This window comes from Anopheles arabiensis, chromosome 2 (genome assembly GCF_016920715.1).
Source record: "Anopheles arabiensis isolate DONGOLA chromosome 2, AaraD3, whole genome shotgun sequence".
Classification (NCBI taxonomy): Eukaryota; Metazoa; Arthropoda; class Insecta; order Diptera; family Culicidae; genus Anopheles; species Anopheles arabiensis.
This window is the reverse complement of record NC_053517.1, coordinates 53,071,336-53,086,749: the sequence shown is the minus strand read 5'-3', so window position 1 is coordinate 53,086,749 and position 15,414 is coordinate 53,071,336. Positions and strand designations below refer to the sequence as shown.

Sequence of the window (15,414 nt, the reverse complement as noted above, 5' to 3'; positions counted from 1 at the left end):
CGTGTCTGTAATGTGAATCATTTGTTTAGTATAGATAATTTTACAATTGCATGTAATTTTGAGCATAATTCGATACAGCATTCTTTCTTTTGATGTAGAATACGCAATATTTCAATAATCAAAAGATTAAAATATTTTTCGTTTTTTAGCGTCTATAACAACATTATGTAAATGTAAATGCTGCTATCATCAAGGTTGTCATTTTCGTCATCAACTATCATCATAAATTAGATCATTCTCAATGTTAATAAGCATGTTAATTCCACCCGTGTATGTATACCAACTCTTCATTGACATTAGTAATTTTTTTACACTAAGATACGACATATTCTCGGTACGTTTGCGTAGGTTTATAATTTTTACGATCACCTTCACTTCACATATTCGAAAACACGACACACATATGAATAGCTCCACGATGTACTACGTACCTAAAAAATATGTCTTTGCCATCCAAATTATTTGCAGGAATAAGCACAGAAGTCTTATTTATTTGATTTCGAGAATTATAGTTGGTTTAGTATTTATGTTTTCTTTGAGAATGTATGGGAAAGCAGCGCCTTAGATGCTTTTGGACAAAACTTCTGTAAATTTAGCAGATGGCTACCAGTGCGTCCCAATCGAATGCATCACAATCCACCCCCAACACGCGATCGCCATTTATTGAACGGCTATCGGCCGATCGTGACAGTAGTGTGGCCGATGCGTGTTCTGTGATGGGACCGACGCACACACACAGACACACATATACGCGCGTATGTTTTGTGTGCGGGGGTATCCACGATCGGCAATCAAAATATTTACCCTCCCCGCAAATGCCGGACACGGAATCCCCAAACCTCGGCCCTTATGCCACCGGAGGAGTCTTTTGGGGGGTTAATGTGGAAAAAAGATCTTCTTTTACTTGTTCCGCATAAACCCCAGTGCTTCTTTGGTCGTGTCGGTAGTGTAGAGAGAGAGAGGGCCATCTGGTTTTTTGTTCGAAGTTATCTCGAGCATTCGAGATTAAAATGTATCTAATATTAGCTTCTACAGCGGTGCATCCGGTGTGTTTGTAGAACGCAGGAGTATATTTCCTGGTCATTTCTTTCGTCTATAAACTCTTTTCGGTACATTTCGATGAATAGAGTATGTCTAAAGTTTACACCCTTAAGTAAAATAAAAATCATTCTTTCATTTACTGGTGAAGAAGGTAGAACACACATAGTTTTATTTGCGTAGCGTAATTTCAGTTGAATATTTAATAAACCTAGAATGGCACAGCCTCCCGTATTTTGAACGCGTCGATCAGTCGAAAGCAGTGGAGAAACGATACGAAATAATAGGATCTGTACATGGTGCTACCATAGCCAAGTGGCAAAGCGGACGCGAGTGGTAGTGCCTGTTCTTTTTACTTTCTACAATGATTAGTGTATTCATGTCTTGTTTCCTTCCTACACTGAACGCAGTATCGCCAGCCTAAATGTGGGTATAGTTGGAATATTTTTTGTGCTCCTGTTTGTCTGATAATAGGCGCCTGTGCGTGCTAATTTGTCGTGATGCTTCGACGTCTATTCGGTTTCATCTTTGGCATCGTGGTTCCTCGCAACAGCGTACACATCTTTATTTGATCGTGGTTTTCGTTTCCAATGCCCAAACGTGCTGTGGCCATCCAGTACGTCCTTTGATTTTGCGCCCTTCTGTTGTTACCGGTGGACTCGGGTTGGTCGCTGTCGTAGAGGTGGCGGTTCCATTGGCGGTAAAGTTCTATGTAGAGCAACGAAAGAAGGATGGATAATGTAAGGATTGAATCGTTTTGTAGCACAATTAGTGTGATTGTCAACGAAAGTAAATATGCGGCATTTCAAAGTAAAGTGGTAAAGTGCTGAGCAACCACCGAGTCGTGTGGGGCACAGAACTAATCTATAAAGCAACTAGCAAGAGCTAATGGAAACCAGCTAGTGAGTGACACACTGTGAGCTGTGAAATATTTTTTTTCTCACGAACGAATTTCCTATTGCTGGTGCCAGACCGCTGGCACGGTTCAAAGGTTGCCTTAAACCAAAACCAAGATCCATTTCCGTTTTTCGTGTTTCAATCACTATCGGGAAAATTACTTTCCACTTGAGATCGTAATGTCCCTTGGTCGGGTGTGTTAGCGTTTCGGCTTACGTACAATTAGCATGGCGCTATGTGAAGGAGGGAATCCTTTATGTTTTCTTATCTATTGAAAAAAATTAAATAAATTAATCATTTCAACCTACACTGAAAGACCCGGGCCTGGGGATAACTTTTGATCGTCGAACGGGTGTCTCATCATTCGAGAGTGATGTCACACGGTATTCATATCATGGAAGGGGAGAGATTAAGGGTAAAGTAATCGTAATTTGTTTTATGGAAACCTCAAGTGCAGTTTTATCGTTGTCAAGTGCCGACTCCAGCTAAAGAGAGCCGTGGGAAGACGGAAGGGTTTTGCCTGCAAGACGCCCCCAAGCGTACAGTTTTGACTGGTCTTCTTCCCGGGCACTTGAATTATGAAAGGAGTCTTTTAATGTATACGAAGTGTAATGTAGCGGCAAAAGCATACTATGGTTGACGTGTTGTGTGTGTGGTGGTTGGGCGGGTTGTTTCCAAGCGCTGAGTGATTGTTGGCGTTGCCTTTCCCTGGACACTTGAACGTTTACTTCCGTCAGGAAGTGCATTTTTATCTTTTGAAGATGGGTTTGTTAGTGATATGATTTGGACGGAAGCATTTCAGAGGAAAGCATGTGAATGCAGCGAGTTATTTATAGAAGTTATTATGCACTTTAAAATGGTTTTCCAGTTCTATTCGAGCAGATACTTTTTGTTTGATTCCGGAGGGACGGGAGACAAATAATTACGATAGATAATTTATTCCATGGTGCTACCCATACTGGCTAGAGTTGGGCAAAACGCACAAAAAAGCGGAACTGGATCCGGACGATTCCAACAAATTTCGGACCCAGTTCCGAAGGGTAGGTTCAATCCGACAACCGCCCGGAATCGTCCGGAATCGTCTGGAATCGTCGGAATCACTCGGAATCGCCCGGAATCGCTCGGAATCGCCCGGAATCGCCCGGAATCGCCCGGAATCGTCCGGAATCGCCCGGAATCGCCCGGAATCGCCTGGAATCGTCTGGAATCGTCGGAATTCCATTTCATTTCATGTCATTTATTCAGTGCATAACCTAATACAAATAGATACAAACAGTAACACAGGATGCTAGCGTCCATATCGAACGATATTGAGGAACTCAGTGCGCGACATTCCTGGCTTAAATGTACGACAGACAGCATTGACATATGCGCGGCGGCCGGAACGTGAACTTGAATCGTCTGGAATCGTCGGAACAGTCGGAATCGACCGGAATCGGCTCTACTATTCACTACTATCGATTGACTACGATTCCGCACGATTCCGGTCGATTCCGGGCGATTCCAGCCAATTCCGGTCAATTCCGACTGTTCCGACGATTCCGGACGATTACGACGATTCCGCACGATTCCAGACGATTTCAGACGATTCTGGACGATTCCGGACGATTCCGACGATTCCGACGATTCCGGGCGATTCCGGTGGAACTAGCGATTCCTTCTCTCTGGAATCGGAATCGGTATCATACTTGCCGGAACCGGAGCGGAACCGTGGGTGCGATCCGCAGAACCCATCTCTAATACTGGCACTGATTTTTATTGCAGTAAAAAAAACTAGGACATTGTTGAGAATAGCTAGGAATTCAGTAAGCATCCAATTATAAACGAATGTGACAAATTATCGAGCGCATTCCAAAGCTTTTTTCAATGAGTCGCCAAGCAAAGTGAATCGGAATGTGAATAATGTTTGTGAAGTAGAAAATGAGGATAAAAAGGGGCGTCGTCGTGTCGCGCGACTGGTGTTAGTAGGATTGATACTGATTGATTAGTAGAATGGTTCAAATATTTGACACCTCTTTTTCATCAGTTTTGTGTGGGTCCTAGAAAAAAGACAGTGAAAGCAGGAGAAGAGCATGCGCAAAACGAAAAAAATGCACAAACATAGAAAAGGGGCGTTTCCTGCAAGATTGTCTGAAAAGTCTGCATGCAATATAGAAACAGCGCTTGGGCTACATATAGGTATTTGGAGTGAAGGAGAGAAGAAGACTCCGTGGCGCAACGGTAGCGCGTCTGACTCCAGATCAGAAGGTTGCGTGTTCAAATCACGTCGGGGTCAAAATTAAGTGTTAGAACTTTTTTGAAATATTTCTTATTATGGATATGATACAAATTTTCTGAAATGTTCTCACAATGCAATACAAACTTGTTGTAACATTATCACAGCAACATATTATTTAAACATTGAAATAGTGATTTCCATTTTTTTGTATACAACTATCAACAAATCAAAGAATCAATCAAAGCAAATCAATAGAGTATTTATATTAGATTTCTGTTTGTACTGTTCCTCATTTCTTCAAGAAATAATTGTTTGTAGTTCTTTGGATACTTAGTTGCTTTTTAATGTATTGACATTTTTTCCATTGCTCTGTGTTTAGATTTAAATATCACAGAATGCAATATGTTTTTTTATTATATCACAAAAAGTAAGCAATACACCTACTAAATAACAGTACTTAAATACACTATTTGGACAGCCGTTTTTCGCCTTTTGCGGAAAATTCGGATTTTTTGTTTTTATATTATATACCTGATAAAAAAAAGAATTTTCTAAATTTTAGGACCAAATGACTTATTACAGAAAAAAAATTAGAGTCATACCATAACTATAAATAGACTTAGAAAAATAGGTTTTTTTGTAATAACTAATGCATTTCAAAATCTATTAAAAAAAGTTAAAATTTTAAAATATTAAATATATTGTATGAAAGTTTTACAGAAATACATTTTGAACGTTTTTTTTGTGGTTTTTATATATTTTTTTTAGGTTTATCAGTTTTATCAGGATCAACAAATATTTTTAAACAAAAACCAAACATTTTTTCTTGTAATGATTGTTTTGAAAATACAAACGAAAGTATTTTGAGAGCCTTATCAATTTAGTAAACAACGGCTCAAAATTGATCCGATCAAATAAAAGCGTCACAAAAAACCTCAACAACGATTTTTAGCAGAATCAAATTTTTTGCTTGCGGCTACGTTAGATTATATTGCCCAGAATTGTTGTTGAAATAACGTAAGAAAATTACAAATATCAATATCCATATTGAGATAATAAACAAATAACCAAAACATTTACGGGCGCCTTTGTAAAAGAACATTGATGGTGAAGTGGGTAGTGGGAGGAAAAAAAATCAGGTTATGATTAACTTAACTATTGTTACATCATCTTTTACATCATCTTTTTGTTACATCTTGTTACCATCAATGTTCTTTTAGACCGCTACAAAGGCGCCCGTAAATGTTTTGGTTATTTGTTTATTATCTCAATATGGATATTGATATTTGTAATTTTCTTACGTTATTTCAACAACAATTCTGGGCAATACAATCTGCCGCAAGCACATTAATTACGGAGGCACAATAGTAGAGAGTGAAAAAAAGCAAAAGGAATCTGCCCCGAGTGAGGATCGAACTCACGACCTTAAGATTATGAGACTTACGCGCTACCGACTGCGCTATCGAGGCTTGTTGTTGGAGGAGTGTTAATTTGGGTTCAGTCGGTGACCCACCTCCCTTTCAATAACACCGAGGCCTTCTATTTATCTACCAAGAATGCTTTGTTTGCTCTTGAGTTGTCTAGTGATTTTCCCACACACTTCCTTTATGGCAAAAACTCCTTTACAGCCTACTGTAATTGGTATTGGTTGCTCTGTAATGGAGTTAATATGTTGCACAATTGTAGAGTCAAGTGTCAGCTCTACCACCAATGTTTCCCATCATCACTAGTACGCACGTGTACGCACGGCAGCATCCTTGGGCGGGATTGTATGCTGCAAACGAGGGTTTAGGAAAATGAATATAATCGTTGGAAAAGGGGGAAACCGGCTCTCGCAGATCCCTTTTTCGTTACACTCCTCGAGCAATAGAGACAGAAGTCTATTATGAGACTGTATGCTTACGAGAGTTGAGGTTACGATTAACAATTAACGAGCGCAGAAAAATTTCGGTGGGTAGAGTTATAATGTTCAGGGGAGGAAGGTATGCAATGCTTCGGTGGTAACGATAACTCAATTATTCGCTATTAGAGGGCCACTTTGCGGTATTAAATTGTATCTCTGGGAGGTAATGAAATATTGGATTTTTTCACACCCTTCAATTGTATGTAGCTAAGCCAAACAAAACTCACACCGTGCATGGCGTGAAAACCAGACGACACAACTTTGTCCGGATTTGGCTGGTTACAAAATGCGTAATTCACTGCATGGTGGGCGAAAGTGGGAACAATATCCTGGGACATTCTGGAGGATTCGAGGGAATGTAACAAAAAGTAAAAACCAGACCCACTCAATAAAGATAATGATTCGATTTAGGAAATTTTCCTAATACTTTGCGGGGTTGCTCCTCTTTCGCTAGCATTCGTTTATGGGTCTTTCGTCATCTGATCGTACGGTTCTCGGCCGACATTAATGTTGTGGCTTGCTTGTGGCGTCAAATGGTTTCACTACTTACTTGCATTAGTGACTTCTGGGCACGGCGCTCGGCATTAATTTTGCGGGACGAGGGAACCAGCTCTGCGCGGAAGTCACACGATGGGTCCTGGTTTCCGTTCACGACTGCCAGCAGATGGGCGATGTAAGAAATGGCCAGTCGGAGTGTTTTAATCTGAAAAGCAGCACAACAAAATTGTATAAAATTTGCTTTCGTCGGGGTTACGTCGCCAAAGATCGGAAAAGATATTTGGTCGATAGTTCAAGGTTCAGTCCTACCTTGGACAGTTTTGTATCATTGGGAACGTTAGGAATACGATCCCGCAGCGAGGTGTAAGCCGAGTTAATGCTCTGTGTTCTACGCCGCTCTTTCTTGTTGGCCGTATTACGTCGCTTGACCACGCGCACTACCGGTACACCGTTGCCAGATAGTACTCCGGAAGAGGACGGTGCCATGTGCAGATGTGACTGTTGTTCATTTCCTGCAGTGCCGGAAACGGGGTCAACTGATCCACCAGTTGCACCACCATAATATCCTTCGTCTGGGACGTACATTGCTGGAGAGAAGCCATGAAGAGAAATTTTTACTTCTTTTCTGTGTAACTTTTTCTAGTGGTGTTACAAATTGGGCCAAAGAGATAGAAAAAAAGATGCACAGACATGTTGCATACTTCTACACAAACTTGCCACTTTGGGTTGGCTAAATTGTCGTACTGCGGTTTATTCACCTACCGGCGTTACTCTTTTCATAAACAATCGACGAACAGTACATGGACGAAGGTATTTGTTGATGGTGGTGCTGTTCGTGCGATTGATGACGATGGGAGTGATGGTAACCACCCGTGGGGTGAGTATGACCAGCTCCACCGTATGGTGACGAAGATGCCGACACGGATGAGGACGTAGACGAAGCCGAGGACAGCGACGATGTCGACAAGGACGATTGGTCGGGCAGTTGGTGGTGGTGGTGGGATGAGAGGTTGCGAACAGTACCCACCGCGATCGAACCGTTTCCACTGGCACCATTGATCACCGTTGAAGGTGAGTATCGATCTCGATTCAGCTCTGGGTGAGATTCGCTTGAACTACACGGCGAGCCCCAGTATCCTTCCTCTTCCATCATGATCACACCACCTCCTCCGGCTCCTCCACTGGTCACCTGAGTTCCTGTCACTTTAGGAATAGATGTAAACAAAAATAACGGTGAGTATACGGCACTGTGCAGAAGAAGCGACAAAGAAAACTTCTTGCCACCCACGTGAGTCGGGCCATGGACTCGATCGACCATCGGGAGGGAGCTAGCTAGAGGCTACGCATACATACATACGTTCAAACCCCTGAATATACCATTTTCCAGTAGTAAATGATTCAACAATAATAAACAAAGTACGTATCGAAGGTAATTCCATTGCCGAAAAAAAAAAACCAGCATACGTACGACGTATCACCACCATTTACTGTGACCTCATGGCGCACGATCGCTGGAGCAGGAAAATATAAAACTGTACCGGCGGATGAGGTTTGAACATACGGAGGAGAACTACTCGTGTATCGTATCTTAATGATTTGTTTATCGAAGAAAAAGTGATACAGTTGCGGTACGGATCGGTGGTTCAGTACACGTAGAAAAGGGAAAAACCAACCCTAGACCCTTTCCCTTTTGTGAAACCAACCCTAGACTTTACGCTCGCGATCGAGTAGCAGTGAAGAAGAAGAGATTATGTTTTTTTAGAAACTACTTGAGAAAAAAGAGAAAACGGTAAAGGACGGAAAACCGATATCCATCCCAGTGTGCTGACTGGAGATCATTTCGAGAGGGAAACCTAGCTGGTACGACGTTCGGGGTCAAGTCCATAAATCCAGTATTCGGTGTTTATATTTGCAGGAACTGTGCTGTGCTGCAGCACGAACACGCGCCCGTTGAAAAAACGGGGAAAAAGAAAGACTATTTACATCTCGGCAAAGAAAGGCGCAAGAGGAAGTGTAAAATTGCACGCGTGAATGGAGAAAGGATTGATCCTTGGGTGAATGACAAGTGAATGTCTCCGGTTTCCGGTGAACGTGGAAATCAGTGAGCTCTGGACGCGATGCTATTCGATATCCTTTCGGAATGAATGTACCGAAAACCTTCTGCTCGATGTCATCGGCGTGAAAGTGTGCTTAACACATCATTTGACTGGTGCATTTTGTTCGGGCATGTTTTGTAAATTGTTGTTTATTTTACACAATCTCTTCCCGGTCGATTAGACCCGGGAGTATGATTAACGAGACAAAAGTTCCTTTTTGACTAATTTCTGATGCCAGGATATTAGCACTTGAGAAACTTTGCTGCTTGATTGTGGGATAGTGGCTTGGAAGTATCCGTGGTAGTGAAATCCGGAAGTATCCGTTTGCAGTTTGTACCTTAATAAGCATAGAATGGAAAGTGAACAGTTCAGTTCAGGCATACAATTTATGTTTGAATCGCTGAAGATACAGTATACCATATTTAAGCGTGTATAATGACCCCCTGTTAGGTCGAAAATGACCAAAATCAGATTAAGGGGGTCGTTAAACATGGGTAGTAACTTTTCGTTTACACCTGAGACATTACGTTCAATTACCAACAAAGATAATCTGCACAGCATGGGCATCTACAAAGATAATAGATAAGAAAAAGCAAATATTGATGCCAGGAAGGCAAGGAGGCCCTATTGGTTCTTTGAATTGACTATTGAGGACTGGCATATGAGGTCAAAAACTAAAGCTCAGAAAATCCTCAATTCATCCCAAGGTAAACTGATAGTTTTCTATTCGCTTGTAACATAACAAAATAATTGGTAACATGGACAAAGTTGTTTTTGAATTTTGTAAAATTTTAAGTAAAAGCCATTTTATCTAAAATATGAAACAGTTTATCAGAGGTGTCGTTATAAGCGCTAAAATAGGTTAATTCGATATAAAATTTCGGTTTTAGTGCTAGATTTGACCTTATAATAATGCCTTTGACGTCATTTCAATGTTTCATGTATGGCTCATCGGGATTTAACCTAGCCCAGATACACGAATAACACGGATAATGGATCCAAGAATGTTTTTCTTGTTCATAATTTCGTGAAGTTAAAAAAATTAATATGTTTTGGTAGATCCTAGTTAGCTTTAATGAACCTCTTATTTGTTGAACTGATCTGAATGAATATATCTGAAATTTACCATTAGTTTGAGTGTGTTTTGTTATGACATTGTGCTCTGATAACGGGTTATTTTTGTTTTCGAATATCCTCATAAGCACACAATTTCCACTTTTATATTGAACTGTAATTGATCAAGAGCAGGTATAAAAGGTACACTGATAAACGGCGTTCCACTATATTTTCTATTCAAGGAAGATGTTATATTCTATTTTGCCTTGAAAATTATTAAAATTCCACGTAATTCGCTACATTTCGATAGTTTAACGCTTTTCTAACAGTTTCCTTGTGTTGGTACCGTAAATTAGCTGCCCTATACGTACAATACGACACAATTATAAAGTATCATCCATTTAAAAAAAATCATAAGAGAGTAAATTTATAATGTTATTGACATGTTGTAAGGCCTTGCAAATACTAACATGTCTTCAAAATTAGTTGCAAACAAAATCATAAGCAAAATGAAACTACAGAAAACAAAGTCGTGTTACTGCAAAAACGAACAAAGTTATTAAAATTAAAGCGGTAATACTAGTATTTGACGGTTTATGACAGGTCGTGCTTTATTTACGTTTAAACCTAATCTTAAATATTACCTACGATTATATTATGATTGTATTATTTATTATTATTTACATCTATGAAATAATGTACCATCCCAGTAATAATGTTAACATCCCAGCTGTGATTTATACTTCATGCTCATAATCTTATTCTTGAAAATTTGCTCAAATGCATTTTCACCGTCCTATAAATATGATTGCAATTCTAAAAACTCACAATTCAAATGCCTACAATTAAAATTAACTTTGTTCTTTATTATCCCTTCCAAAATAATACTATTAGAAGAAGTAATATGGCCTATACTTCTTACAAGCTGATAATTACAAAATATTATGTAACTTCTAAAGTTGGCAAAAATGCATCTTTGATTTTTGCTTTATAATAAGTCATTCTAGAGTGTGTAGTACTAGGGAAAACATGAATATACTAAACTCTATGATTAACTAATTAACCTTTCTAAAACACTATTAACTTTCAAAATCAAAGCAATTCGTTTTGAAATATTGTTGTTTGAATGATGCTCCTTTGATTTGCCTAAATATGATGGATTTGTAACATTTTTGAAGTTTGGTATTTTTTTCCTTGCAATCCACGGGGTTTAGAAGTCTCATTTTTGGCTGTCATAATGTAATAGTATCTACTTTAAAGCAAAAATATTACCGGCATTGAAACCTAAAAATAATAAAAATGATGTTCATCCCGGTCTACCCTGTCAATGGTTCAAGAAAAAAACGTAATTGCATCGGCCGGGAATCGAACCCGGGCCGCCCGCGTGGCAGGCGAGCATTCTACCACTGAACCACCGATGCTTCGTGTTTGGAGGGCACAATGCTAGCTTTATAAACCTCGTTGTCGTTTTCTTAAGCTTTACAAATGTGACTATACTATCATTGTTGATAGTTTCGTACCCTGCAATATAGTAGTGAGTATTCAAATAATATTCAAATTTAACTTAGAAATTACGAACTTGCTCTTCTCTGTTGAAGTTGCATAACAGTCAATTGGTGATTACAAAACATTATTAACACACGCTTGTACTGTACTGGCTCCTCTATCTAAACTGTGGCAGGCACGTGGTAAATCTCATCATAAACACTGCGCCATCATTCACACGTCCTAAAAATGCTTCTCAAAATTACCAAACGATTAGTCAGTGCGGCGGGCAATAATTATCGAATCTTGTTCGTGTCACATGCGTGCGTGTGAAATTGTTCAAAGGTAAACGGTGAATTGACGGCTTATTGATGGAGCGTCGGATTCGGTTACCTTTAGAAGTAATCAAACTGATATCGTTAAACTAGCACTCTAAATGTACAAAAAATACACACAAACTACACAGGAGCGAGAGGAAAATTGGATATCGGGATTTTGTAAGTAAACTGTGAAAGATATGGTTTCGAAAAGAGATGTTTGTATTGTGCAGGGAATCATGCCTTCTTTTTTTCATTTTTTCAATCGAATAGAGTGTCGGTAGCTTGAGCAAAGAAGGTTGGAAAGACCTTGGCTTATCGGACGTCGCTCGGTTTATGATGGTAATTGAGCTAATTTTAGAGTAATAGGTACTAGTCGTTGCCCATAAGGTGTGTTGTTGTTGTTGGAAGTTTGATTTGTTGTTGTTTATTTCCAGTTTCGTTTATTTCATTTTGTTTGTGTCTACAAGACCCATTTTTCAGTAGTAAATTAACCTTTTCGAGGTGTTTGAGAATGTTCATGTCTGAGAAATATAATTTTATAAATTGTAGGGAATTGTTCAAACCAGTGTAGAAGCTATATGCAATTTAGCAAAACACATGTTTGAGCGAGCACTAGTTCTGTAGAAGAGATTGTGTGCCTTTTGTAACAATTATAAATTATAACAAGTATGAAATCCATGTTAAAGTTGTTAGCATACCGCGGATATCAGCAACAACAAAGTAGTTTGCAACTAATATAGAATATTAAGCAATAAATACGAATGAAAGGAATGATTTCGGTTTCCTTCAAGTACCGTCTTCCCATTAGTGGTAAGTTCCCGCTCCTTTTTTATTTATAATACCTGGATAAATACTTTTGTGGTATTACACAAAACTGAACTGCTGTAGAGGAACAAAGAACCAGGCATTGATCTCTTATGACAGTCTTAACAACTAAAGCTTACGTTAAACAAGCGTCTAGCTCCTGAACTCTGCTGAACTTGCTTATTAGATATTTAGCGACAAGTACAAACAACATTTTAAAAAGCACACAAAATCTTCTTTTTACTAACCTGTATTTTGGGAATCTGCTGGATAGAGCTGCGTATAGTAAGTTCCGCCAGATTCATAATACGGATCTGGATCGCAAACTCTGTGACACAGATCGCCATCTGACGATGCAGTTTCATAACTGGACATTTTGTTATACATTTAAATAAACACGCACGATCTGCACAGAATGTACAAGAATGTGCAATTATTTTTCAATAGAATTGAGCTGATTTTTGCTGGTAAAATATATACTTTGTCACGTTGACAAACTTTTCAGTATAAATTTTCACTTTCTTTTCTTTGTTGCAGTGACAATTAAATAAAGCTACCGTTTACACTGCGTATAGGGGAGTTTCATAAACACTCGTTTGTTGGTGTAAAGATCCTTTCCGTTCCGTTTATGTTTCACACGCGCGCACGGTTCAAATTCTAGCTGACGACTAACTTCCATCCAAACTGATGCATCAACGTTCTGTAATTTTCCTCGAGCTTTGCGCTCATGCAGCTCTCTGATTGGTTGAATATATCAACTCTTCTGTGCGGTGGAAAACTAGGGATGCTATCGAGTTTTCACCGCTGCTTTGTCTGTTCAACTTGCGGCTCTTTCTCAGACACATCGTGCACAAGGATGGGACAGGTTTTGTTATTTACCTCAAGTTGTACTGCCTGGAAGTGATCTGTTTATTTTTGCGTTTTATCATAGCCCAACTAGAGACAGAAAATATTTTCCTTTGTTCGCTTGAATTTGCGCAACCAAGAGTGTTGTGTGCTGCTGTAGCCACGCCTCTTTGTTGCGGAATGAAGGCGACAGTGCAGAACAACGGGTGATTGTGTGATGCATTTTCCATGTGAAAACGTCACATTTTCAAATATACTTTTTTATCTCCCTTACTCTCACGATCTTCCTCTCGTGTTGGAGTGCATTTTCCGCAAATCGTCATCTACTACATACTGTTTGCGTTGGTACGCGTTAATCGGTCAGGATTTTATTTCATCTCGGCGCTAAAACAACCGCATGGAATTGCAATGTGTTGTGTATCTAGGTGGGTGTTTTAATTACCCAAACACTTTCCTGAAATGTGATGCGGTTAAATAATTAGGAGATGGTATTGGTATAGCCGTTCCTTTTCTTTTGTTTTTTTTGCTTCTTTTTGTTCTTTTATTTAGTTTTTTAATACCTTTTTGAGCCATCTCCCCGTGTCCGTCCATGACGCTGTCAGAGTTGACGTGATATGTTACAATACACAATTATTGAACAAAAATGTAAACGAAACCATTGATGATTGTTAAAGTTAAAAAAACTAAAGCAACATTAAACTGAATTATAAGTTCTGAAAATTGTATGTAATACGTAACAATGCTTTCATCTTATATTTAAATAAACATAGTGTTCAATTCCTTCAATAGTTTGCTTGGATGAGGTCATCGTATTTCGTGTTGCAGGGATTGCAATTGCCTTGAAAGAAGAACATCAAAAAAGGAATACGCCTAAAACTAAGGGAATAAAGGGAAGGGATCCGATGTTGGAAGAAACATCACCGTTACCGCAAAACAACTTGACAAACAACTTGACATCAGCAGCACTTGAGATGAAACTAGTAGAAGGAAAATTCATCCCATGAAAGGATCAAAGAAAATCATTCGGAAAGTAACAAAAACACGTCCAAATACATTTGTTCTAATTTGTTTTGTCGTTTTTGGGTTATGTTGGGAATTTTTCAACCCGCCTGATTTAGTTTAGTTCTTATTTATAGTTAGTCCTTTTTGCTTTAATGTAAAAATAATTTGATACTTCTGTCTTATTGAGTTTTGTTGTTGAATAAAGTGAAAATATAACCCTTTACAAAATAAGGTTTTCCCTTTAAAAAAATGCATATCTTTCTGATCCTATAAAGAAAGAAGACTTTGAAAGTTGAACCACTTCAGGATCTTGTCGCCGGGAAAATAGGAAAGGCGACCACACAAACACCAAGCGAAAGTCGTAAATTAGTTTGAAGTTCCAAGCTATTCAACGACCCGGTGACATTTTATGGTATTAAACTCGCAGCACGTTGGATGTGTTGCGTTTTTTGTGTTTTGGTGTAACACGGTTCATCTTTTTGTTGTTCTTGCGGGACAGTTAGCGCCATGGTTAGGGGAATAATTTTCTACTACGTACAATGCATGGCTGTTGGTTTACCAAAGTCTACAATTGTTTCCATATGTTGTTTCGATCATCGGCAATGATTTACAAAGTGTCAAAACATTGGTCACTGGAATAAAACTGTTCTTGTGTAAGGATACAGGACGGTAAGCGTAGCGGATGATGTGTGTTAAGCTATGAAGTGTTTTTATCCTTTTGCGTCGCCTTAGCTCTATTATTTGGTTTAATGAATAGGAAATCGTCGATGTTGTCAGTGTAGATCATGGCTCTCCAAACTTTTCAGTTCGCAGGGCGCATTGCTTCACAATCAACGTTGTTGAGGGCCATTTTGACGCTACCTTTTAGAATGAGTGGAAGTTCAAATCTCGTTTTAATAAGAAAATACGTACAAAATATATCAAATTTCTGTACCTTTCTTTTATTGAATCTTGATTTTCGTCTTTCAGAAGTAAAAAAATAATTTTGATTAATTAGTCACAAAAGACAGCTATTTAATTTAACCTTTACCCAGTCATCGCAGGCCGCATTAAAGGCTCTTGAGGTCGCGGCCTCAAGCGGACCGTGGGTCGTAGTTTGGAGACCCCTGGTGTAGATTGCCCTGTTAGTGAAATGAATATTGGTTACGTGATTGCGTAATCCGCACTTTTTTATGCTGAAATTTTTTGTCCCAAAACTAAATTATCTCGTTGCTGCCCAATTCCTACCAAAGGAAGTACTTGTTACACGCC

General features: G+C 39.1%; 1 protein-coding gene and 3 non-coding genes across 4 annotated transcripts; 1 reads left to right on the top strand and 3 right to left on the bottom strand.

Moving 5' to 3' along the window:
• Positions 1-1,171: 1,171 nt before the first annotated feature.
• LOC120896859 (heart- and neural crest derivatives-expressed protein 1) lies at positions 1,172-13,182 on the bottom strand. Its single transcript, XM_040301350.1, has 5 exons — positions 12,564-13,182; positions 7,317-7,757; positions 6,864-7,141; positions 6,607-6,759; positions 1,172-1,746 (listed from the first exon to the last, which is right to left on the bottom strand). The coding sequence occupies exons 1-5, from the start codon at positions 12,700-12,702 to the stop codon at positions 1,603-1,605; spliced, it is 1,155 nt and encodes a 384-aa protein (XP_040157284.1). The 5' UTR covers positions 12,703-13,182; the 3' UTR covers positions 1,172-1,602.
• Trnaw-cca lies at positions 4,139-4,210 on the top strand. Its single transcript has one exon. It is a non-coding gene; the product is annotated as a tRNA-Trp (tRNA).
• Positions 5,550-5,622, bottom strand: Trnam-cau. The gene has a single exon. It is a non-coding gene; the product is annotated as a tRNA-Met (tRNA).
• On the bottom strand, positions 11,057-11,127 carry Trnag-gcc. Its single transcript has one exon. It is a non-coding gene; the product is annotated as a tRNA-Gly (tRNA).
• Positions 13,183-15,414: the final 2,232 nt, after the last annotated feature.